Consider the following 27,122-nt stretch of genomic DNA (forward strand, 5'->3'; position numbering starts at 1 on the left):
AGTTCTATTTAGGACTCCACTTCTCTTAAGTCGGGTTCCTTCTAAATTCTGTCATCAAAAACCCAAGTAAATTGCAGGGACAGAAGTGGAACTTGGATCACTAAAAGCTTTCAGTGCCCAAATCAAAAACCAAGTTGAAAGCTCTCACAGTTAGCCATCAGTACTGAGCAGTAATATACTCAAAAAATATCGTAAGAGACACCTGTTTTAAGGTGTAAAGGAAAGAACAGACTCTTCATCAACAAATGAGTGACAGTCTTTTCCTTAACTGTACTTTGTTATTTGCATTTTAGCTCTGCTTTTCTTTGCTTTCTTCCCAAGGAAAAAAAATGGAATATGACAAGACAAAGGTTACCTTCCCCCAAACTGTAGCGGATTCGTACATCCCACGCATACATTGTTTCCTTGTTCTCAAATCCCAGCATCACAACTTGAGAGAGACAGATGATTGCAAGTGTGTGATTCAAGCCCTCATAGGAGAGCCCAGGATCCAAGCCACAGATGTCTTCTAAGGTCACACTGCTCCTCTCCTTATGCCCTTTCACTCGTTCAGATTTATCCTTGTACACCAGCATGAGCAAACAGTCTAAAAGAAGCAAAACTGTCAGAGAGGATGAGGCAGAACAGAACACAACACAATTCTCAGTACTCTGATTCAAAGTAAGGCTGCTTTTGACAATTGGAGGGTCAGTCTGATCAAGTCAACATAAGAACTCAGTTTCCTCCCCCAGTAAGTAATTTGCAGTCCTCATGTGCAGGGAATAAATATTGAAGGCATTTTTCAAGTGTAATCTGCAGGCTCAGAAACAAGAAGGTAAGTAAAAACTCTTCCCAATTATTCTACTTTTCAAAAATCCAGTGATTTTCAGATAGCCTTCTGCATCTGCAAGAGAACTGACTCATTAATTCTGAACATTAGGAGTTACACTATGATAGCTATTCACATTGCAAACACTAAAGCTGAGAGACTATTGTCATCTATATTTCCATTAGAACATATTGAACCACAAATGAAATTCTTACAGTAGTTCACAGATTACTCAACTACTAAATGGTGAGCAGACTACACTGCCAGAGAGATTGTTAGCGTCAGCTCAGGTTTCCTAGTTAAATGTTACACAGTAGCTATTGCTAAATAATCATTATGTGCCGCATTTATTTATTTTAATATTTGCGTCACCATTGGTTTTTAACCCCTTCCTGGAGGTGTTTATTGCCCAGTAACTATACAGTGGCAAAATGTAATCCAAATGTCAGGGTCATATGGGAAAAGTACATTTCTTGTCCTTTGTGTTTGATCATGAAAAGAGAGCACTCCCCACCTTTTGCATTCGATAACAAGAGCATCTTCCTCCAGGTTATGTTCCTATCATACAGCACTCAATTCTAACTGAAAACAACGGTAAATATTGAAGTTTTAATATCCATAGCATAAGCTGATTTACACACTGCAAAGCAGAAAGCCCCCCTGTGCTCCATTTTATGAATGTTGGGGGGAGGGGGGTGCTCTGAGTCTTGGCAAGGCGCCTCTGCTGTGAAAAGGGCTGGCAAATCTCCAAAGAGGTGAAGAACGACTGAAGGACTGAACTGCCTGTTAGCTAAAGCAAAATTCTGCATGCACTCCCGATTGTTTTCTTGCACCTGTTAGCAGAAACAGCTGCAACTATGATATTTATGGATTCCATAATACAGCTGTGTGTTTGAAGAAAGAAAAACTAAGGTTTACAGAGCAAATTAGCAAAACATGGGGGGGGGGGGGGTGTTCAGCTACCATGGCTAATTTAAATGGCTATAATAAAAATAGTATCTCTGAGGAATAAGCTATATTATCAGTCAGTGGATTTTCAAAGAAAGTTCCCCTATCTTCCTCCCTTCAGACTTTGTTTCCTCATGTTAGAAATCCAGACCCATACTCACATATCTAAAAATTAACTCTAGGACCAACAGATGCCCATTGAGGGAGGGAAGTTCAAGAAATTCAGTCAAGATACAGGTTAAAATAAGTATTCAAGATGGTAACAAGTTAATTGTAATAATCCAAGTAACAAGGAGTTGGAGCTGAGGTCCAATTATGAAAAAAACATTAAGTCTACCAGCAACAATCTAGAAATAATTCCATAATCCATTCTGAAGCAATGTAGATTTACATTTTGTAAATGCAGGCAACAATTAGCCCTGGAAATACATACTTTTCAGGCCAAATATTTTCCCCTTTGCAAATAGATGGGCTTCTTGAAACCTATTTTTCCCCTCTCCAATAGTAAAACATCAGCTCTGAATAACATCTTCAATTTTCCCTTCAAAAACATGGAAATGAAGTTTTCAATTCAAAATGTCATTTTATTTTTAAATTGAAGTGTTTTATGTCAAAACACTGATTCAAAATAACCACCGAGCTTAGGATGCCAACTTTTTACAGCCTCCCTAGAAAAAAACTTTTTTTGAAAAGCTCTGAACTGACATTTTAAACGGGAACCAAAAAGGAGTAAGTTATGCCTTGGAACATCGCTTTTTGAAACTGTTTTACTTCGTATCTGGTCAGAACGCCCAGACTGCTTGAAGCTACTAAAACCTTCATCCTGGAGGCCGGGATTTACAGCCGCTGGCAGCGCCTCCCCAGACCGCTCGCGGCCCGACGTACAAACACCACAACCAAGCACCAGCGCGCGGGCTTCATCACCGCAAGAAAAACTCCTGCCAGCCGCAGCGCTACGAGGGGGCTGCAGGGATATACAGCGTGTAACCTGCCAGGGCCGCCACCCCCGGATTTCGCTCAGGCAAAAAGCAGTCCCCCACAGGCCCGCCAGCGCCCCGCCATTTTGGGGGGCCGGGGGAGGCCGCCCCGCCATTTTCGGGGGGCCGGTTACCACCGCGGGGGCGGCGCGGCCGCGGCGGGCGCAGCGGCGCCAGGGCCGGCGGCGGAGCCCTGAGGCAGCAGCAGTTAACGGCCGCCAGCCAGAGCGCCACGAGCTGAGAGGGAGGAAACATGAAGCCCTGCAGCTTTGCTTGCGCGCTGCCCTCGCCTCTGCGTTCATTACACTTCGGGGCTCCTTCAGTAGTCTCTATTTTTGGCTGCCTGGCCTGTTGCTAACCGAGCCCATAATTTCCCCCCCCCCTTTTTTTTAAACGAAAAAGGGGAAAGAGCAGCGATGGCTGGAGGAAAGCCCCGCTGAGAGCCAGGGGCGCTCTCCTCCTGCGACACCTAATCTCGAGGGGGTTGAGTAAACTCGGCTGGTGGCTCTTGTTCTCCAGGGCCCCAGACTGCGTCTCCCCGCCGCCGGGCGGAGGAGGAGAGAGGGGGCAGCCGGGGAAGGGACGCCCTGGCCCCCCGCCGCTCTTACCTGCCACCGGCGACGGCTTGCGCAGCACCAGCCACCTACTCTTCCACTGCAACGAAAGGCAAAAGGACAGGGTTAGCCAGGGCCGGGGCGGGCTCCCTCTCCCCTCGCGACGGGGGGCGCCGGCCGGGCACCCCCGGCCCGCAGCAGGGCCGCGCCGCGCCGGAGGGCCGCCGCGAGCAGGGACCTTTTTTCCATCTCTCAACTTGACGTGACCCTCCACCACCACGGAATCCGTCATCTTCAGTCATGATTCCGGACAGCTGCGCCCGGCTCGCTGCTCCCTCCCCGCGCTCTGGCCGAGGGGTCACTTTCAAAATAGCTTTATTAGGTCCCCGCACAGGCACAGGGAGCGAGGCGGGCGCACGGCCAGGGCGGCGCGGCGCGGCCCTCCCCGGCGCCCCCCGCCCCACCGGCCGGGGGCCGGGCCGGCTGCCGCAGAGGGGAAAGGTGGTCCCAGCAAACTCCCCGGGTTTTGTTTCATTATGGTGTTTTACTGTGTGGTTTTATTTCTCCCCCGCCCTCCGATTTGGGTAGCACGAGGCGCGAGCCGGGGCGCCCAGAGCGCCGCAGCCCCGCGACGGCCGCCACAACGGCGCTCCTTTGGGAGCGACCCCAGGCCGGCGCCCAGCTCCCGCGGGCCTCCAGCTCCGGGGTTTGCAGCTGGCCGCTGAGGGAGCCCCGCGCCCCGGCTCGGCCGAGGGCCGGCACGAAAGACCGGACCGGACCCCGCCGCCCTCCAGCAGCGAGGCGCGGAGCGGGGCGGCGGGCGGGACACCCCCTTCCCCGCTCCTCTAAACACGCGGCTTTGCCGTAACTCCCCACTCCTCTTCCAGCAAGTGCAATTGCCGTCCCCTCGGCTGCCAGGAGACATTCAGCTAACCACCCCAGATAAAAATATCCTTTTTTTTTTTTCCTTTGCAATGCAACTGTCACAAGATAGCAGCCCACTTGCACGGCACCCGGAGCTGCTACAATTAATAAAATAAGATGTGATAATGATGTCCTCAGATTTATTTCAATGAGCAATGGCCTAATTAGAGTCCATTATTCTAAAAATACTCCTACTGCATCTTATTTGATGATAATTACATCTTCAGCTTTTTTTAAACAACACCACAGCACATTTTTCTTTCAATAGGATAATAGAAGGGGGTATTTTTTAGATGTTTGCGTTTATTTCTCTTCTTTTAATTGGTCAGTTTGCATGCAATAACATATAATTTAATAAAACCATCTTTAAGTGCGTTTCATAATGAATTTCGGGTATGTTTGTTCAACTGGTTTTGCATTCTAATTCAGTTTCTAGATAGATGTTAGGAAAATTCCTATCAGACAAAATTTTGCTAGTAAATTTATGTTGGATTTTCATTCTAACCAAAGTAATAAGCACTTAAATAGAGGGAAAAGTGGGGCAAAATTACCATGGGGATTGCTCAACAGGAAAGGCAGGAGGCAGAGAGTACTGGAGCACCACATAGGAACGTGACCAGTATCCTCCAGGCATGGACCCCTCGCTTAACCTGGAAATTTGCTTCCCTCCCTACAGCCACAGAGCTTAGGGAGGCTGTTGGGTTTGGGGGTTTAGCACAGGGCTCTTCACCAAAGAGCAGATCCTGAAGCCATGAGCTTTGTGAGCTTTGTGACTCAGACTTCTCCACTCCACATCTTCTGTCTCCTGGAAATCTGTGTGACACTTGCATAAAACTGGGAGCACCACTAGCTGAAATATATCCTTATGCAGAGCTTTTCAGATGCTTTCCTGCACAGAGAAGTGTTATTTAATTTTTCATCAGCTCTCAACCCATTGAACAACCTACATAGTGATTCATATATTTAATTGTAATCATATACAACACAGACAAAGTCCAAGGAACAGACCATAGGCATTTTTATTAAACAGTCTACATCATTTATCTAGATTAACACTGTTATATCTTTGTTCTTACACAAATTCAGTTTTTGGTTATTTTTCCTTACAGAGTTTCTTTTAGGTACAGAAATAATTCACCACAACTAAGAAACCCATGAAGATACTGCTGGTATTATCAAACAAAATACATATCTGAGTCTCCGGTCATCACTTTTAATTTCTATACCCTGAAGACTAGCTTTGCTTGAAACACTTCAGACAATTCAAAAATGTTCACTACCAGAGACGAAAAACATTTCACGTCAATGCTTCCAAATGTTCATATCTGACGTGGCTAAAGGTTCCCTATATTTAAAAAGTTGTAATTTTCCATTCTCCTTTAACAGATTATATATATTTTTAATACTAAATCAGTTTCTGCCTTTTTGCCAACACAGCAGAGTACACAGCCACAGTCAGCAGCTATATATTGTAATAATTTCTTCAATTGTTCCCATAATAATTCCATAGACCGTGACAGCAAAGCATTAATGGTTAATGATATCATCAAATGCCTGAGGAAAATCCTAAGCTGTTCACCTCAGCCATCCAGTTTAAAAATCTAGAACAGAACCCACGTTTCTAAATCATCAAAACAAATCTTTACTACAAAATCTAAGACATAAAAATGTGCTAAAATGTTTTGCTGAATCAAAGCCTAAATCTTCTGTTTTTTTCCCCAGAACTGGTTTGCCGCAGTTAGCTGGGGAGCAGCTTGATCTGTATCACTCTGCTGGTGTCGCTCAGCGTGAACTTCAAGAGATTGCTTCCGAGGGGAAGGGAATTTCATTCTTGGTGCTCCTCCCTTTATTTATTTCCTTCAACTCAGCTGAGAACACAAGGACAATGTTGTTATGAGCTGGTTATGGGGTCTGACACCTCCACCAGAAACTGGGCGAAAACACTGAAATAACTCTTTTTATGTACCCCACCAGGCAGACAGCAACAATTGTGGGTTTGGTACCCTCTGTATTAACATATTTGTATCACTAGGCCAAATAATGACAGGCTCGTATACGGAGTTATCCACAGCCCTACAATTCTAGATCAAAGATACTGACATCAGCTGGATTAGACCTACTTTTAGGGATCAGTTCTGAAATTTCAAAGAATTACTGTGACAGTTTTCATATTATTTTACAATAAAATATTCATGCCAACTTAATGAAACCGAAAGACTCCTGCATGTTGCTTGTGCAATGGTAGCATGTTTAAGTGTTCAGCTCGAGCTTTTTCGGGGGGCTATCTTCTCATTAATCCAGTTTACGTAGTTAGTCACTCGTGTATATACTCCAGGTCTGTTGACTCTGCCACAGCCATCTCCCCAGCTGATAACTCCATACAGGTAAGAGATTTCATTTTTATCACAGGCCAGAGGTCCGCCAGAATCTCCCTGTGTTAAAAGGAAGGAAAGATTATTTAATTTGATAGAAAATAATTGGAAAAAGATCAGTCAGGGAAAGTCCCAAAGGGAGACTCACTGGAAAAGATGATAACTTATGTTTCTGACTTGTACAATGAGATTTCTAATGCAAAAACTTTTACCTTCGTGTAACCATGCATTAAATGGAAGTACAGGTACGATTAAAAAAAATTCACTCAATAAGAGTGATTTCTAAAATCAAGGTTCAGTAGACTAGTGCTTCCATATTCATTTTTTTAATCTAAATCTCATATGCAAACATTCTGAAATATGATGGGGAATTTTTTTTATTCCACATTGAACAGGAGTATCAAAATACCAGATCTTGCAAATACACGTTTTGAAACACTCTTAGATTCAGGTGCCTACTGAAGAGCATGGATGACTTGGCTCAGTTTCAATGGGAGCCAGTCAGGCTTTGGGGCTAACGCTTTCAGTTGTGATATGGATGGATTACATAAGGCAGAGAATGTTTGAAGAGTTTCTCAATGTATTGAAACCCTCAGAGATCATGAAAGTGTTCAGAGAGGTGTTGCATACACACACACTTTTCCATGTAACTGTGTGATACTGCAATTTTATGTGGCCTATGCCCAATTTTGCATGTGTTGAATGTGATGCTACTGAACATTTAGCATGCCATTGAAACCGTAAAGCAAAAATAAGACCAAACTAATCTTTTCTGACACACCACAGCAAGAATGAATTTGGCAAATTGCAGTCCTTCAGGGAAGGTATTCATTTTTTTTCTTCCTCTTACAGTGGCTTTCTATCGAAATGGAAGTGTTAGAAATGAAAAGGAAAACATGACTTAGTAAACAGCACTGGTGAAAGCAGCCACCCTTCTGATTGTTTGAGACGAAGAATAAATTTATATCTTCCTATTTAAAAAGAAATTCCCTGAGAGCAAAGCAGGAAGAAAAATTGTGTTGCCCTTATATTAGGAGATTTCTGTGATAAATGAGGGACATCAAATGCAAACTTGTCTCCGAGATTAATTTACTTCTCAGGACCTTGCTTATTACTCCACAACTTGGAAGTACCACTGATTTCTGTATCAATTCACTGATTTAAAAAAAAAAAAGAGTTACCAAGAAAAATCTTTAAAAATAATCAAGTAGAAAACGTTGTCTACTTGGTATTTATTGGTCTTGAAGTATTTTTATACATAACACATGGTTTATAGCTTAATTTCCTGAGCACACATTAAGAAAATTCAAAGGTCAGCTACATTTGCTGTGACATTAAGAGGTCTACACTATTCCTATTTAGACCGCACTGCAAGTCTGCTGGAAAGAAAAAAAAGGAATTATTGATTCACTAATAATGATTTCAGGTCATGAGCACTGTGTTGCAGCGACATCTGTGACTCTAAATCAGTGTTTCTCAGACTTTGCAACTCTCTTTAGACCATTTCTCCTTGTGCAGCTCCTCTCTCCCTCATTCCCTCGTTCTTTACCTTCTTTCTCCCTCCTTCGTTCCTGAGCAGCTCTGTTTCTCCGGGGCAGGGAGTGAGAACCAGCTATAATACTGAACACTTGTATTACTTCCCGGGCAAAGCAATGAAAACTGAGCAAGCGAGGCAGTTTCCAGTTCTCTAGCTAGTATGAACGTTTGCAGCCAATAACTACAACCAGCTCTTCCTGGCCTGGAAACCCTGAGCCACTGCTGGCTGCTGCCATTTCAATCTTGACACCTTTCTTGGGGCGCTTATGATCTCTGTGGGGGTTCCAGCACACAGTACGCATTATATTCTTTACTTAATCTCACTGCCATGTATTAGGTATGTGCTGGCTGTTCCCCAAATTACTGCTAATGGAGTGTAACCCTCCTCCTGCAATACTAACTAAAGAGACAATCGAAAGTTTATCCAAGTAACAGCCTGATCCTTAGTTTGAAAAGCAGTCTGATCTATCGCCACAACAGCTCTGTAGCCTCCCTGAGAGCCAGAGTGTGACACAACTCCAGAAGAGATGCAAAGCAGTAAGAATACGAGGTTGCTCCATGAAGGGTGGGAGTCATGAAAAACAGTTTCCAACAGACTGATATTCTACACTGTTAAAACCCATCCACTATAATAACCTCAGCTCCTTCCTCCTCCAAACCACACCTCCCACCCAGGTATCCTTATTTCCATGCAGGCAAGAGGCAGCAGCTACTGGCACTGGCTCCGCACGAGCTGCCAGCTGGCCACTGGAGCACTGCCATCACACTGCAATCTCCCAGCCACAAGCTAAGGCAACTCACCTTCTGCTGCATAGCTGTTTTTTGTGAAGCTAGGAGGAATATAATGCCGTCGAGGTTTTGCCCCTCTGTGGAACTTAGTTGACACTGAGCGTGTTAAAAAATTACAGTGGAAGCAAATGGTGTGGTCACATACGTTTCATTTCTTTAGGAAACAGGGCTAAAGAGTTAGCTATCACTGTAATGTCAAAAGGCAGTATCGTAACGCTGCAACATATCTTATGATAATACGCATGTGAGTCAACTCCAGGCATTGAATTCACAACACTACCTGGCAAGCATCAGACTTGCTGTCGAAGTAGCCAGCACAGAACATATTTTCACTGATTTCTGTTCCATAAACTTCAGGGCTTCTGCACTTCTCTTCAGGAATAATTGGTATCAGAGTTTCTTGCAGGACATCTGAATAATCAGATATATCTTTAAAAAATTTCCAGAGAGGACAAAAAATAAGTCATTTTCTTAGAATGTGAAGAGCGTAACATGGAAACACAATCCAAAATACAGCATAAAAACACATTTAACATCTCAGTGATGTTCATGTTGTGGATCTCTTTAGAAGATAATAATTATTCTAAATGATCAGATCACTTTTTGCTTCTTTGGTCAGATCCCATACCCTTTAAAATAGTACCATTTCATATCCAGGCTTTAATCTACTTTAGGTGCTCTCATTTCCTAGAGATTCAGGAACACTCCTTCAGCAGTCCTGTTTCAGCCCTTCAGTCCACTCCTCTTTCCAGATGTGATGTTTAATCTGCTATTTAATCATGATCATATCAAAGGCTCCGTTAGCTTTTGTTACCTTTAGATCACACAGTTAGATCAGGACTATATTTGCTCTTGCTAAATCTCTTACCAAATGAGGCAGCCAGCTCCCCCATCATTCTTGCCTATCTACATAGGTCCCTGCTGCCTCCACATCAAAGCAGCATGGTCAAGCCTCGCAATCTTGAAATTCCCCATCTCAAAGGATGGGTGAGAAGCAGTATTTCCTTCTTTTCCCCTTTCTCAAGCTGGACATTGCACTGCTTAGCCCCAGGTCTATCTGCCCCCCTTCAATAGACCTTTCCAGAGTTTCCTGCCTGGTGAAGGTAAAGATCTCCTCCATCATAGACTTCTGTTTAAGTAGATTGTGGTTGGTTTATGTTGATATCCACCTTGAGAAATCAGGGGTAGGATTCACTGGACTAAATGCAGGTATGCATGGTGTTGGTACCTACAGCTAAGCTACTTACGGTGAGATCCCCTCACACTCCACAGAGACCTAATGAGTTGACAACTCATCTCATCCTAAAATAGATGCAAATGTTTGGTCAAATGAACCGCACTCCGAACTCCAGCGACTATTAAGGATGTTCAGGATGACTATTCCAGATGTAAATATTGTAAACATCTACAGGCAGGTAAAATGAATCCCACCAGAGGTCCCTTTAGAAGTATTTTCTGAAACTATAAATTGTATAAATTGTATAACATATCCTTGAGCATTATGTTTTAATTACCATCATTTTTTACCCCAGACACTGACTGTCATTAACTCACTCTCATGCTTGTGTCCCCATCCAGAAATCTGACATTTGGACTGCTCGGGGAAAACGGTGTTACTTTCCGGTAAGCAGATTGGCTGGACAAACTGGGACTTGACGGCACAACGCTGGCCATTCTTCTTCAGCTTAATCAAAACTGCAGAACAGAAAATATAGGCGGAATAAAGCGACTATTCTCTTTTTTTAATGGGATTGGCAGCAATGGGTCTCAGATACAACTTTAATTATCCCCTAAGCTTCTCTTAATTAAGATATTTCAATCAAAAACAGACAGACTCATCTTAACAGCACCTGATTTCACAGTAAATTGAAGGCTGAAACATTCAGCTCCTCCTCTTGTGGGAATATTTGTTTTATGCTGCACTCGCTGAGTAGATTTTGCTTCACTGCCTTTGCAGAGAAGGGGGAAGAGAGAAAATATGTATGCCTCCTCCCACCTTAAATAACAGTGACAAATCCACAACTTCAGCTGAAATCAGTGGGATGTGTAGTGCTCACTGTTTCTGAAAGTCTGGCCACATGCCTAATTCCAGTTTGATTTAAAAAAATTAATTACTGAAAGAGCTGATGTAATTCAAACTCCTTGTTATCACTGAGTTCAGCAAAATTGAAGTTCTCTAAAACTAAGGAATGAAAAATTAGGATATTTCAAAACCAAGCTTCTGGAAATGACAGAGAACTACGCTACCTCCATAACCTTTACTCTGCCCTCACAGGGCTGAAAACAGCAAAACCTCTGGACCAGTCCTGACTGGTCAAGGGATTGCTTAAACCATTTTAGCAGTGCTTTGGTTGTTTCATGAGATGATTTCAGCGATTTGGGTCCCTCTGGGAGATGAAGCACTTGCCCTGAACCTGCATGTGTGACCATTGCATCTCACTGCACTGGGGGAAGGATGGGTCAGTGGTCAGGCAAGCTTGTCAGGAGGGAGGTGCATATAGTCTAACGAGTACATGTAAATACAGAGTTATACGGTATCATGAGCTTGATCCTGAAAGGAGACATCAGAAGTAGCCGAAACGCTGGTCCTCTGTAGAGAACTGCCTGTGTTTGGCTGTAGAGCAAATGAGAGGACTTTGTGTTTGGTGTAACAAGGGCAGTTGTCCGGTTTGGGCACACCACTCAGAGGTGGCCGAGCTGAGGTAACGTGGGCACATACATTAGCACTTTGTATCATGGCTTCCAGAAGCTGGCGGTTTTCTGAGCACAGCTGTGTGGAAAGCAAGAGATCCTGCTGGATAGTCTACTGGCAAGACTTTTTGTTTTTTATGGTACATGTAAACAGTATCTCACAAAGTGAAGAGCCCACACAAGGTGCACTTCAGCACTCAACAGCTTGCTCTTCCTCGCCTCCTCTCTCTTCCCTGCCAACTCTGCCCACTTCCGAGTCCTCTTTACTTCCCAGCAAACACCCCTGTGGTGGTTTGTTTCCTTTTGAAATGCAGTTTCAGCACCAAACAAATCTTCTGTTGCATCAGTAGAAGTCACTGACAGGGCAGAGTATGCCCCCTTATTTTCTTTTCCTCCAGATTTCTGCCTGTGATCAGGCCGTTGGTTTTTAATGGAGAACGTCTTAGGACCTCCATCTTCAACCAACCCTAGGCTTGGACACTGCGTATCTGTGAGGCATGCCAGATTTCAGAGCAATCAAAAGAGTTAGGAGATCTCGAAGTGCCAGCTCTAATTTACACCAGGATAGTTCAGAGCAGAGTAATACCTCAAATCAAGTTCAATTCGTGCTGTTCTGACAGAGCTCCCACCAGCACTGCATCTGAATGCTTTTTGCTATATAGTCAGAAATATTCACCATCCAGGAGCAAAAAAAGACAGTACATTCCTGACCTAAGATATCCCTGATGCCAGGCTATTAAATACACTCATAGACAGAGTGCTCACACAGCTTGATACCCCAGGGAGACATGCCAGCTTCCATAAGAGCAGATCAGGAAAAACGAAGCGAGTTTCTCTTCTATTGTCATTCTGACTAATGTTATAAGGTCATTCAGAAGGGCATTTAACTTTTGACTGATAAGACAGCTGATTTTTAAATCTCTCTTTCATGTAAAAAAGTGTTTCTTAGTAACATAGCTTTTCGGAGCAGATGGGGCTATTATATTCAACTAGTCAGATCCTCTATACAATACAGACAATAGAATTTTACCAAGTAATTCCTGCATCAAGCCCACGGTTCTTGGTTCAGTTGAAAAAGACACCCAGTCCCACAAAGACTTGAAGTGATGATGAATCTGCCATACATCTAGGTAAATTGCTCCAATGGCTAATTACCATAATTATTTAAAATTTGCAATTTATTTCTCATCTGAATTTGTCTAGCTTTTAGATGCTGCTATAATTCTGGTGGAACTAAGAACCCTCTGCTATGAAAAGCCTCTCCTAATGTCTCTGATTTTTTCACTGTGAAGGCAGTTTTCAACAGAACAACTGAAAAAAACTAAGTCAACTAAACAGGATATAATATTGTAAGAACAAAAATACTCACCAATATCATGTTCAGTAGGGTTGAACACAGAATACTGAGGATGCAAGATATATTTCTCTATTTCAAATGTTTGTGTTACATCAGTCGTTCTATTAAATATATGCTGACCCAGAACTACTGTAATGGTGGATTTTGGTGGACTATAATACAAAAGAAAGAACAAGCAATTCTGTGATTAACAGGACAAATAAAATCCAGTTTTCAATGGCTGTATGTCCCATGAACTATAATAACCGCAGCTCCCCAGCACATCCATTATATTACCTTCTCAAAATACCTTGACTTGTCTCCTAGGCTCCCTACCTACTGCTGGCTGGGAAAAAGATGATTATGGTTATAAAGAGATCCAGGCTCTGTGGGTCCTGATTAACCTAATTAAAGGCTGTTGCTCCTTGACAGAAAGAAATGACAACCCAAATATACTGCTGCCAAGCTGCTGGCAGACCAACTGCTGTAGGGGCTGCAAGCACCTCTTGTTCCAGAAACTCAATTACCTCTCTGTCAATCTTGACCAGACTTTGCCAATGAGTATAAAAATTAAGGAAGAAATGAGAGACTGGAAAACTAGTCAGTGGTGGATTTCTCTAGGAAACCAGGATTTTAAAGATATTGCAGGCATGGGTCAAGTTTTTAGAGGTGCTGGCAAACCAACAACTTGGGAACATCTGGGCAGCATTCACCTAATAGCTACCACCACTTTGCTGCTGAGATTAAATTGATCTATGTTATATCTGCTGTCTACAATCACAAACAGCTTAGTGGGGAAAGGTCTCAACAGCACACTGATCTAATGTGAAAAAACATATTCAGAGGAGATTTTGTTTTTTGTAATTCACATCATCTTTTTCAGTCATTGATTGTTTACTTTAAAAAGACCACAGTACTCTTATATCCAGTGTCCAAGGATGGACAACTAAGAGGAACCAGTACAACAGCTGGGAAGAAAGGGAAATTTGGGAACAATCAGGAAGTATTTGGAGAAGTAGTAAACTCTCTAGCTTTGAAAACAATGGAATTCAAATTTTGCTCTTGCTTTAAAACCAATTTGATCCAATTTGCAGGTGTCTTCCACATCAGAAAACTCATATGTTTTATTATCCAGTGCAGGAGTAGAAAACATCTGTCATACATCATGCACAGATGCAGAGTGATCTACACTACTAAGTTTACCTAGATGAAAAAATTCTGACTAACTGCAGTGCACAGAGAAGGCAGCTATCCTACAACAATAACTATGCTTACAATTAACAAAGGATAGCTCAAAGTTTACTTTTTTTTTAATGACTGGAAAAATAAAATACAATAAAAGATTCTTCAATGACTATCTAAGGCCAGGATTTTTCCCCTGTTCTTGCAGGGTAAACTGATCCCTTTGAAAATCAGATTTGGGGCCTGTAAAACAAAGCGGAAGTTTGCTTCCCAGGACAGTACTTAGACTAGATTGTAAAGGCTCTAAATGGTTCTGCTGTGACTATCTATGAATCCATGGTGAATCACTGAGGAAAAGAGAAAAAAAAAGGGAGGGGTTACAAAAAAGGAAGAAAACAAAAAGTTAGTTGCCCAGGTATCTATTGTCGCCTAGCGGAAAGCGATTGAAACTGTGGCTAACTCAGAGGTACTACCCAAACGGAAGAATGCAAATTACAGTGCAGCAATTAGGGAAAAATCTGTATGTACGAAACCACCAGCTGGAAGTGGGTGGAAATGTCCTGAATAGCTGCCAAAGTTAGTAGCTATTTCACAACATTTGAACAACAAATGCATTGTGGCTCGAGCTCCGAATGCCTGAGTACAGCATTCACAGTGGTATTATTAGCTCTACAAGCTATCAGGGTATGTATTCTGGCATGAGGTTTTCTGTTTCTCTTGGCTTCTTTACGATGCAAAGGAACAATGGGTATGAAATGATGTAATATTTTTCCCATCAATGTGATCAAACTGAAATCAGGAAAAGCATTCAGCATTTGTGGAAAAAGAAATAGAATAAAATAAGAGCATCCTATAATCAACATTTTCTCCAGTGGCCTACAGCTGGAAGAAAGAAAAAATCTCTCAAGGAAATCAGCCTCCAAAATCCCACCGATATTCAACAGTGGTTCAGTTCTTCCCTTTGGCTCTTGGAAAAGCTCGGCCCACTCTATTTGTGTCAACCAGTTTATTGTCTCTAATAAATCACTGCTTGGCTGTTTCAGCCTTTTTGAAGAAAACACAGCAACGAGAGTAGTCGTCTCTGTTATACCTCAGAGCAGGCATAAACATGCAATCAGGTAACTGCAAAGAAGTGAAATACTTACATTCCCCCCCTAGATGCTTGCATGTGCAAGCCCCTGTTCTGTACCCTGCCATCCTTAGACCCAGCACTACCTTATTCCTTTAATCAGGTCACTTAACTTCTTTAAGACTCCTTAAGGAACAAGATAAAAGCTAGTGAGAGAATAGGTCTCCAAGGTATTTGCCAGCTCATGAATTGCACTCAGTTTGCCCATAACTACTTTGAAACATTGGCCTTCTTTTCCGCTGTTGCAATTCAGGTTTGTTGTGATTCACAAGTGGGCTGTGACTATGAGGAGGGAACCTACTGTCATACTAATAGATGAGTTTACCTGTTAGCAAAGCAATGTGCTGCTGACACCACCCAGCAAGTCTGAATAAGGCTTCCAGCACAGAAACTGTCTCCAATATATATAGCTGCTGTCCAGGGATGAGATCCAGGCAAAGATGAAGATCCCCCAACAATCCTAGGTCTTACAAAACTTCTTTTTCTGTGTCTTCTCCCACATGGTCTTCTAGCAATTGCAAAATTTTCCACATCATCTGGAGCTGGTGGCCTCCTTTCCTTGCTTGCTGAAATGTAAAGGGATATGGTATCAGACTATAAATTCTAGTGATTTCAAAGGACTGGAACTTCCATAGAAGTCTTTCAAATAAAGACTCATTAAATTATCATTAAATGCAACTGAATCTCACTCAGGAGAGTTGCAAGATTGAAACCTATGCCTCTTCCAAACACTTTGGCTACACGTGTATTAGTATAAATTAAATGTGCCTGGGAATGTATAATCAGACACTGTTTCATTTACAAGTACAAATATAACTTTTATTACTGGCAGAGACACAATGCACAATACTGCACATCTTCATTTTCACATATTGGGCTGAGCTTTGTCATTCTAATGGCAAGGACGAATATGATTGTGTTAATGTCATCAATCACATGTATTTGAATCATAAATGTGGAATAAAAGGACCACCCTATACACTGACTTTTCAGATTATGACTCTGTTTTAAAGGCCTGCTTTAACATTAACAACAGTTAAATATTGATCTAGGCAAAGAGCAGACCTCTTTAGTTTTTGGATTTAATATACTTTACGTCATATGCCTTCAGGATCTAGTCATCTATTTACTCACAGAGGCCCATTCCCTCCTCTAAGCCTGCTTCCCTGAGTAAGGACAATTTGTATCAAAGCATCATTCATTTCTGAAGTCTTACATGTTCTAGCAGAAATTCTTGTGATATTGGGATGACTGTGGTCACTAAACTGTGACAGGGTTAGTGTAACACTGCTGTGTTGCAGGAAAAAAAATCTCATGTCGTATCATGACTCCAAAAAAATGCAAAAGCAGCTTGTTTTGGTCATTTGATTTACTGCAAACAGCAAGATATTCAACATTCTGGGAACAGTAGAACATTCAAAATTACACAGTGAAAACTTGTTCTAGTATCAGTAAATCTTCTTCATTAATTCATAACATGGATTTTAAGACAACCTTTACATACCACAAGATTGAACGTTACAATATTCCCAAGACAAACTGTTGTCCTTCATGATGTAACACCATGGTTTCTCATCATCATCTGGATTTCTAATTAATTCAAGGGGAGAATGAATTACAAGCATTAACCACAACGTTGTTCTGCACTTCCCAGATGTTTTCAACGATTTCTCTTGCACTGTGCAGAGGGCTGACAGGACAGCCAAGCATGGAGCCATCTGAACCTGACCTAACAAAGCTCCCCTAAATGGGTAAGTAGCCTTTCAGTAGGGTTACTCATGCTTAAAGATAAGCTGGTTAAGCTTATGGACAGAGGCCAGATTTCTTAGGTTCTTCAGGACCTGAAATGCAGACACATGACTAAATACGATTAAAATTTTCTTACAAGTATTTGGATGCATGAGCATGTTCACATGGTTTAACTACAGCCCACACTGCAGTACTTCAGCAGATTTCAGATCAGCTATTTTCAGGACTAAATCCCATGGGAGAGAATCCTTTTTTAGATGAATTTTTAAAGAGAGGAAATTCCAACACAGATAGATTCATAAAAAATCCATAACAAGAATAACTAGCAGAAAAATTTTTGAGATGCTCAAGTTCACATTCCCTGGAGAGTCTGTGGAAACACAAGACTACCTCAAGAAAGTATTACATTCCTCAAAAGCATTTTAAGAGGGGAAAAAAAACCAGAATCAATTTAGTCCTCTGTTACTTTTGTGTGAAACGGGTCTTTTCACTTGATTCCACTAGGTTTCTCCATGGTACAGCAAAACTGTCTTTGCCAGTGCTGCAAAGTAACAAGAAATTTGCCCAGTTTACTAATTCAAGAATATAGGGAAACTTTGAAGACCCAGAAAGGTCTTCAGTATGACCAAAAAAACAGACAAGGTAATTCAGGGCTCCAGATAAACCATAATTCTAATTTCAATTGAATTTATCAGAAGCAGTATCTATTATTTTAAGGTTCTTTTTTTTTCCTTTGCAATCTGAGTGCTATTCAGAAAAAGATTAAAACACTTTCACATTTTGAGAACTGAAAAAGCAATACAGGTTGAGTCATCTTCCACCAACAATGTTTCTAAATTAGACTATTTGAAGAAAGAGATATCTGCAGGATTATATAGTATAGCAGAGAGAGCCCCAGAAAGTGACAAAAGTGAAAAGCTTTTTTCTCAGCTCTACAGAATATGATAACATCAGCTCCTACACCATTTAATTCTTTGCATTTCAAATCTGCAAGGGAATATTTTGCTTAAATGATGCAAACTGAAGGAATCAGGATTTATCAGAGCACTAAGTATGTGCCCAATAATTTGCCATGCTGTACAGGGATACTGTAAATCTCATACTTAAGTGCTTGAATCAGGACCAAGCATTGGAAAGCAAGCCAGTCTGGATTAAGGGAGGGTATAGGAACCGTTCATTAGCTTGTTTTAGATCACAGAGAAGAGGAGCTACTTTGAGCATTCATGTTTTTTATCACCAGACAAATTAGGAAGTACAGTACATTCTGATCTTCCTGAAATACTAGTCTGACTTCCACACACACAAAAAAAATACAGATCAGCCAGTAAGTTATGGAGAAGCATCTAAACTTTGCCATTTCTAGTGTTTGCTCATCTCCAGAATTCCCTCTAAATGGAAATATTTCCTTATTTATGGATATCCATTGATCTCATGAAGACCTCAGAGACAGGGGGAGCATAAAATGAGAGGAGAAAGCCTATATACCACAAACCTTTTCATTATAACTATACAGAAAGTTTAGTAAAAATGTTGTCTCTCACCTGTGTAGTTCCATCAACATCAAAACACAGTGAAATCTTATTTTGCAAGAATTTTGTTTTGGAAGAAATCCAAGAAAGAAATTTGACATCCCATTTTGACATTATGTAAGTACAGTGTTTTGATTTCTCATTCTGAAATAACTTTTCACTTTCAAAATGGTTTTCTTTTCCTTCATATTGCACAGTTCACAAGTTAAGAATTTGAAATAAAAAATTAACCTTTTCAGTCCGGCTAGTGTGTTTCTTTCTCCTTGTGAATATACAGTTATGAACAATTTCAAAATTTTTGTGGTATGGTCCTATTTGAAAAAAAATTCTGGGGAAAAAAAAGTACCAGGAATTCCAAACATTATTTTATGACTAGCCTTCTCTTGGCAGACCCAGCTTTTGATCTAGCCTATCTATCAGATCTAGTCTTCTCCACACGTACATCCCTTGTGTCAGGCTGCTAAAGTCTGGCTTTTCTGAGATACGGGAAACACCTGCTTTGATATTCCTGGCCCTTCTCCCTGCCAAAGCTGCTCCTACAATACATCCACCTCTTGGCTTACAATTACAGGAAAAACAAGAACTTTTCTCACCTGCAGTAAGAGAAAGGTCCCAAGCCTAGCAATATTGCTTTTTCAACACTATTGACATGAAGCTCTTCATAAAGTAAATCTGAATTCCAGGGCAAGCAGCTGTGTCCAGAAACTGTCGTCTTCGCAGTACCTCTGTATTCTGTACCATTGCCAAGATAGCAACGATGGCTAGGAACTGGCAAAACATAACATACTGGTCAGGATCAGAGCAAATTACGCATTAAATAAGTACTTTTTTTCATGTATGAGGCCCCAGAAGAGGGTCTATGGGCCCAATTCTATAGTGCCCTTTACCTTTCACAGGGATTTGTTCCAGCAAATGAGAACTTAAAAAACAGTGAGTGGTAAAAACTACTGTTTAAAATGAATAGTGAGTTAGCCTCATTTCACACATGCACAAATGACTATTCAACAGACAATACGGCAGAGAATTAGACCTAACATTTTTACTGTGTATGGAAGATTTAGTCAGCAATCTGCAGCAAAGTCAGCAATATGGTTGGGATTCATCTAGCCTAATTTTAGACACTTACAGCTCAGCTCATTACTGGAGGTTCCCTTTTTAGTCAATTAAGAGAAACAGGCATTTCTGGAGCAAAACCGATCTAGCCTGTTTTAGGTAACTTTTTTAAGATGAGATGAATCTTGCCATATACTCCTGAAGGGAGTTTAAGTCAAGCAGCTCACATAGAGATGTCTATGTTGTAAGGTAGCCAAAACAATTCTGCCCTGCCAGCAAATGCTTGAAAGGCCCGATTTTGGAAGACTTTTTTTAATAACCTCAAACACACCTGTATACGTGTGTACGTGTGTATACACATATATGTATATAACACATTTATACACATACATATTGCAAATACACCAAATTCACGAAAGTTAAGCTAGTGGGTTGAATTCCCATATTCAAAACCTATTTCTTTGTTACCTGCACATGGGGTATTTCTTCAGATAGGTCTGACACATATATATTCTATGACCTGTATACTCAGCTGCCAAGATCTATCAATAGTACATACCAGCATTATGGCTGAAAAGCATATGGGGATGCATTTGTATACAAATAGCTATACTGAGCAGAAAGCCTACCCTCAAAACACAGCTCAAACTATCCCAAAGGAAACACAAAACCATCTAATGTACAAAGAGGATTAATTGTGACCAAGCCCCAGAGGGTTTCTTATCCCAGCCATGTCTGCGTGACCTATCCATGACATCTGCAAGACTGCTGGAATGTTCATTTAAACATATAAACATGCTTAAATATGTAACACCATAATACTGCTTGACTGTTGAGAAACAAACTGTGAGAACGATCTGTCACAACCCCCAGTGTGGACAACTATTGCCAAAGATCTGTTTATTTTGACAGAATAAGGTGACGTGGGAAATGGGGCATATAACCAGCACTGAACTAGTGAATTGCAGCAATAAACCTCTGATGCTGATTATCCTTCCCAGTCATCAGTGTAGCAACAGACTTCAAAATTACAAGCAAGCTCATGACATAAATTTGGGAGCTGGATGTCAAGGACATTGGTGCGGGAATTTAATGTGAGCTAGCAGACAAATACTTTGCAAAATTGTCTTTCTTGCTTGACTTGGCAGACACTTCTGAGATGGTGCAACAGCGTTTCCTGATCCCCTCCCCACCTTTAAATCAAATTCCTTTTATTTCAATAAGGGTGAATATAATATTAAAAACAAACACATATTTTAACAACCATAATCTTAACAGAGTACAGAGCTGTCTTCCATTTGTATCTCTAGTAATAGCAACCATTTCTTGGCAACACTGCCATTTATTTTTTGGGCGAGTTGCAAGTTAAGAGGCTCTGTTTGCCTGTCATGAAAATATCACCATCATGCTGTATGCTAAATTCTTTCATTTATCCAGGGACATGCCAGGTGCTGTTTTTATTTGTACTGTATTTATTACATTCCAGAATGATTTAGTGTTGCCTACTTTGGGGAGGATGAAACAAGAGATTCTGTTTCAATGCAGGATTGGGGCCATGTTCTGCAACACCAATGACTTGGACATCTTGCAGATGGTGTTTACAAGTTGTGTTCAACCTTGTCAGCCTTAAAATCCAATGTATCTCTGTTTCTGCAAGTTTGCCAGTCAGTGCTAAAGCTGCCAGGAGATTATAACTGGAAGATTTTGGCACCTTTCTGAATCATCCCTCATGTTCTCCTCCTGTAACGAAGAAGTTTGGCTCATGTGCTGAGCTTGCCGAGAGCAACAGTAATAGCTCTCACACAGTTTTTTTGTTTGTTTTTGGTTTTCTAAGGAGTATTTTGGGAATAGAGTAGAGTAACTTCATCTCAAAACTTGTGGAGAAATGTTCAGGTTAACGCAGTCATTAGCAACTTTCCATCAGTCTGTTGTTCACTCCAACAACCTGCATCTGCCAAGCTTGCAGTAGCACTCCAGGATCCACTGCACACCTCATTAAAGGGCACCTCATTATGTATCTAAGGCCATTAAAAAGTATACACAAAGCCTAATACAGATCATCATCTGTAATTGAGGACAAACAGTTCTTTAAAAAAATCTCTGGAATTTTTGCAATTTTATAGCCCTTTTGCTTCTAATAGTCTTTTTTCAACTGTTGCAGCATTGAAAAAAACTCCTTTTCCCTCTTTGTCAGAAATGGTGTGTAGGTGGTCTGCTTTCAGCAGTTTTAATGGATTGCTCTGACTGGGAATTGTTCTTTCTGAATTCTTTATAGCTTCTGCAGCTTCTCATAACTCTGAAACATATTTATTTCTTATGCGGAAGAAAGTAATGGAAGGCAGAACATATGTATTCTTCTTGCTCATTCACTTCCCTTTGGTGCTGCCAATCAACGTTAGAGTGGAACCAGCCTAAAATTTCAGAGGGAGCTTTGGTTTCCCAAAAACCTAGCTCCAAGTTACTCGGCAGATCTAGGTCAATCTTCTTTTTAGATAAAAAAAAAATTTTTGAAAATAGAAATAATTCCCTTTTATGTTTTATTTTTGAAAATCCCAGAGGTTTAAATAACTGACATCAAACATTCTCATTGTATCGGGATGGCACATTTTGTCAGAATGTCACACCAAGTTTTTGTGTTTTACTTTATCAGTAAAAAGCAGTTCCAGATCTTAAACCAAATTAAAAGCAAATTGAAATAGAAGTTATCCAACCAGTTCAAATTGCTGACTTCCTGAAAACATTTGACAAGATCTTTCTGTCACCATATTGTGTCTCAAGTTCTGTAGTTATGTACCTGAACATTTTTATGAATAACTTTCAGAAGTTTTTCTGTAGAAAACAATGCATTTGGGGGGGGGGATTTGCCCCAAACATCTTGTCAACCATTTTGCTAATGTTTTTGAGCTTTGACTGTGGGTTTTTTTTTTCCAGCTACATATATTCTGTTTCATTCTGTTAATAGAAATGGTTTTTTTTTCCTCTGATGGAATCCTGGGGCAGGACAGTTTTAAGAAACCCTTACATTCAATAATGCCTTGTCTTATCCCTGACCAACCTGTAATGTTTTTATTAAATACCATGTTAGATTAATTTCTAATCTGTATCGTTCTATATGAGCTAATGGCAGGAAGGGGGAAGAGGACAAGAATAAAAGTTCTGTCTCTGCTTACAACCACCCTTGAAGAGATTTTCCCCAGTGTCTTAATTACCAATTGTCCAGATGAAAAAGACCTTTAGAAAGTCATAAACTAAAGTCTTGGTGTAACTGGGAGGACATCGTCCATCCAAAGCTTCCTTCAAGCACACTTCCAGTCCGGATTCCGAGCCCTTTACAGGGTATAAGTTAATTTTCTTTCCTGTGTGAGCTCCGGCTCGGTCAGGTGCTTGCAGGAGGGACAGTCTTTGCTGATTCACCTACAAGTCCCCTGACTCCAGCCCTGGCAAACAGCTGGTAGCTGCAAGCTCACCACCGCAGAGATGACAGCTGTGAAGGGCTTTGCTTTCAGGAAGCGGCCGCTTGCCGCGCTGCAAGCCCAGCTAACCACGAGTCTGCACTGGCAATAAACGTGCGACGGAGAGGAGTCGCCAGTATTCCCAGAGATCGCTCTTACAGGTGTCTCGCTTCATTGTATAAAGCATTCAAAACCCCTCAGGTATTCTGAGAGCAGTAAGGCAGCAAGACATTCCTGCGCGAAATGCAAAAAACACCGTGCTGAGAGCTTTGAGAAACATTGGCATTTACCTAGCACTGTTCTTAATCGTCTTCCCAAAGGAAAATTTGGTTTACCTTCAGAATAAATTCTATAATCTTATCATTTGTTTGATATATATATGTATGTGCATGTTTGTGTGTGTATATGTATATAAATATATATATATATATTTCAGTATTTCTATTTGGGCATATGATTTAATACAACAGCAAATAATGAATGTAACTAATTTCTAACAAATAACTAATTCATATTATGTGCTGCTTTCCAGTTTGCTGAATAGCAATAAAACCTCCAATCTGACAGCACCTAACACTGAAATAAATCTCCACTGGAACTGTAGCCTGGTTATGAAACACACAAACAATCTGTCTGAGCCAAAAGCTATGCAGAAATACTGGAAAAAATTGGCATCCCTTTGTAGTGAATTAAATGTAATAGAAACTTAACATGTAAAATAAGAATGGGTTTAGTCCTGGGAAAACAAAGTGATTTGTAAAGCATAAAAGATCTCTTCAAATTGCGTCATAACTCCAGGAGATTGCACACTCCATTCATCGCAGCTAGACTTACTAATGTATTTCTCCCACAAAGTATCTTCATATCATTGCACTTGCAAATGCTTGTAAGATCAACTGAGCTAAAATTGAAGAGAGTTGTGTTTGTCATAAAAGCTAGTGCGCAAATCTACTTTCTATTTTCTTCGTAAACTGAATCCTTTCACTTAAAGGTTTAAGTCTAGAAAACTATAAACTCTACTGGTATTCTATTACAGCTTGGAAGAGCAATATCCTAGATAACAAGAAGGACTGGTTCTTTTTTCCATTTCATTTTTCTAGTGATAATCTTGAACTCTAGCACAACCATTATGATTTACAGGGCAATCAATGCAATCAAATATCCAGGTATACAGACTTAAAAGGAGCAACATCTTCAGGAAATAGGTTGTCAGTATGTAGGCAAAAGAAATTCTAGTAGAAACAAACAGATCCCAGGGTTATATTACCTTGACAGTGAAACTATCTCTTGTGTGGTTTACCTCATGGGATTTTCAAAAGTATCTGAGTGCCTAATTTGCATTCAAAGCTGCCATTCTTTTGAATATATACCTGTAGGTCTTTGCGTTTAGATCTTAAGAGCATGGTCCCAAGAGCAAGTCAATTTTGTAGGCTAAAGTAATGCTAATGTGAACCTGAAAAATGTGAAGAGGTGAGCTGAACACCTGTGAGCTGCCATACCACGAGTCTACCACATCTTCCCTTCAACCACCTCCCTAATTAACAGCTATACGGCTAAACAGATTTTATGGACTAAAAGATGTCAATTGCCTCACATTTCAGGAAAAGGCATACCCTCCATTAAAACTAATTAAAAATTAGCCAATACCACTGTCATGTCTCTTAAACAAAAACAAAACAGGACTAAAACTACAGTCATGTCCAAGGACCATATGGCTGCCAAGCCAAGGACCTTATGGTAAGAGTAAGGACTAAGCAGCTGCTACTGGTCCTAAAATGAAACATAATTCAGAAAAAAGAACAACCAACAAATCATTCTAGCTTACACTAGGATTACAGCAAAAATTTGTGATTTAAAAAGGCACTGCTGTATTTAACCACAGAAATAACTGGAAAAAACACTCTTTTGTAAAAATAAACAAATCGTCTGTTGACCTCCTACCTACACTTATCTCTAACTGAAGAAATTTTTGCTGACTCCTTGCTACTTGCCTTATCCTCAGTCCTCATAGAGCTATCACTTGCTCTACGCTATACCACCGACATCTCAGTAGCTTTCTCCCCTCTAGCCCAAGTTTGCTGAGATGTCCAGCATAGGTGACTCATCCATAACCTCCATACAAACAGTGCTCCCTTCTTCTTTGTTTGTGTCTTCCTCCATATCAGCCAAGATCTTTATGCTTCCTAACTCTATAAAGAAACCTGAGACATCAGAGTAGCCTCACTATTATTGCTCACATCTACCACCTCCATAGGCTATGCTTTATGTTGTTTTGAGAAGCCAGTTATCGCTGATCTCCTCTCTGCTAACTCATTTATTGGCACTACCTTAGTGCAATGAATCTCAGGTGGATTTTCAGTTGGTAATGCCATCCTCACTCACTTCTCTATCTTTCACTTCCTCCTACCATTTATCATTACAGCTGTTAGCCTAACACACCTAGTTTTTCCTCAATGAAACTAGCTCCAACAACCCTCTTGGAAACAATCCAAAATCTGGTAAAATCCCAGCCCACCCCTACTATTTCTGCAAGGGTACTGTAGACTTTCTCTTAATTATCCTTGCCTTACTAACCCTGGCCATAATCTCCCCTAATCTCCTAAGGGACCTGTAAAACTTTACCCCTGCAAACCATCTCTAGTCACTCCTCCAAACCATATCACACTATAACAATACTTTTTATCTATGCTCTATCCCTAACAACCCTGGCAGAGTACTAGCTTTATTATCTTCCATCTTACTTTTATTACTAATCCCAATGCTCCATACATGCAAACAGCATGAAACATCCCAATCACGCTTACAAATCTTCTTCAACTATTAGTAGTAGACCTACTTATCCAGCCTTAATGGGGAACCAGCTGGTTGAATATCCTTTTATTATTTTTAGCCAACTCACCTTGTTATTATACTTCACCCTATTACTTTTTTTTATTCGCTGGGATGCTAGAAAATAAAGAATTAAACACAAAACTGAAAGCATTCTTGTAGATTATAGAATGCATAACATTGGTAAACATAAACCAAAAAGTTAGGACTCATGGACTTCTTAGAGTTTCAGAAGAGAAAGATTTAAACCTTTCCCTTCTGCCCTCAGAGGTGGATTTCCTTTACTAAACTGCCTTTTTTGGCAGAAGACTGCAAACACCCTATTTCAGTAAAGCATGTAACCACTAAAAAGGTGGGCTCCTGTCTTTTTTTGTCTGCTTTTATTACATCAAACTCCCCCAGTTTAACCCTCAAAGATGTGGCCAAGGCATTTATTTTCCTGCATGTAATCACATATTCATCTATTCTCTCATCTTACTTTTCTAAAAATCCTCAACCTACTTCTGACATAAAACAACACTCATCTCCTTATATAACCATACATCTTCCACAATTAGCATCCCAACCCATGCTTTCTTTAAAGCTATGTTATCCCTCTAATCCCATCACCCATAGCCTAACTAGCAAACAAACACTAGAAAACAGGAAGGGTTTTCAAAAATACCCCCAACAATTTCATACTTCATCATGAACAAAATACTAGAAAAAACATTACTCTTACCTAAACCTTACTCCAAAGAGACCTCAAAACACATAATCCCAAAAAACCTCAAAACACATAATCCCCTGTGCCATCCTCCCAGTACTCTCAAGCCAACCATCTCCTGTAACCCACAACCACAGTGACACAAATCCAGACTTCTCCTATGCCTGCCTTCTACCCCATCACTTGTTTAAGCATAAAAAGCACTGAAATCTACCCTCAACTCATCAGTCCCAGTGATTTTCTTTATTACCCAGCTACCTTAATTTCATAAATAGTTCCACAAGAAAAGACCCTGAATAGCTGCTAAATCCATTCTAACTCCCCCAAACACCCCAGCTAGCAGTCAAGAACATTGTACCACCCAATGAATAAGATAATTCTACAGCACAAAAACCGATTGAGTAGCTAAACCCCACCTCAGTTACCCACGTATAACTACCATCTATTCCTCCAATCAACAGTAACGCAACAAAGTTATCAATATGGATTAAATGTTTCAGGAAAAGGCTTGGCAACTAATGAAACAGAATAAATAAATCCTACTAACATACCCCCCAG

At 40.7% G+C, this 27,122-nt stretch overlaps 2 protein-coding genes and 1 pseudogene across 6 annotated transcripts in view; 1 reads left to right on the forward strand and 2 right to left on the reverse strand.

The window, feature by feature from the left end:
• Positions 1-3,584, reverse strand: part of DOK7 (docking protein 7) — a 71,524-nt gene extending 67,940 nt beyond the window's left edge. The window contains exons 1-3 of the mRNA XM_067297193.1: positions 3,526-3,584; positions 3,342-3,387; positions 356-586 (exon numbers count right to left, since the gene is read on the reverse strand). Coding sequence (XP_067153294.1) covers positions 356-586; positions 3,342-3,387; positions 3,526-3,579 — 331 coding nt within the window. The 5' untranslated portion in view covers positions 3,580-3,584. The remainder of the gene's footprint in view (positions 1-355; positions 587-3,341; positions 3,388-3,525) is intronic.
• Positions 3,585-5,205: 1,621 nt separating this feature from the next.
• HGFAC (HGF activator) overlaps positions 5,206-27,122 on the reverse strand; it is a 47,085-nt gene continuing 25,168 nt past the window's right edge. For 4 of the 5 annotated variants that reach the window (XM_013960105.1, XM_013960108.1, XM_013960103.1 and 1 more), the window contains 7 exons: positions 19,118-19,292; positions 16,751-16,836; positions 15,572-15,812; positions 12,969-13,108; positions 10,463-10,603; positions 9,189-9,337; positions 5,206-6,643 (listed from right to left, as the gene is read on the reverse strand). In XM_013960105.1, the coding sequence (XP_013815559.1) occupies positions 6,470-6,643; positions 9,189-9,337; positions 10,463-10,603; positions 12,969-13,108; positions 15,572-15,812; positions 16,751-16,836; positions 19,118-19,292 (1,106 nt within the window). In that variant the 3' untranslated portion in view covers positions 5,206-6,469. The remainder of the gene's footprint in view (positions 6,644-9,188; positions 9,338-10,462; positions 10,604-12,968; positions 13,109-15,571; positions 15,813-16,750; positions 16,837-19,117; positions 19,293-27,122) is intronic. The other variant, XM_013960106.1, reaches the window with a different exon arrangement.
• On the forward strand, positions 24,159-25,986 carry LOC136992121 (cytochrome b-like; annotated as a pseudogene).

This window comes from Apteryx mantelli, chromosome 5, assembly GCF_036417845.1.
Source record: "Apteryx mantelli isolate bAptMan1 chromosome 5, bAptMan1.hap1, whole genome shotgun sequence".
In the NCBI taxonomy this organism is placed as follows: domain Eukaryota; kingdom Metazoa; phylum Chordata; class Aves; order Apterygiformes; family Apterygidae; genus Apteryx; species Apteryx mantelli.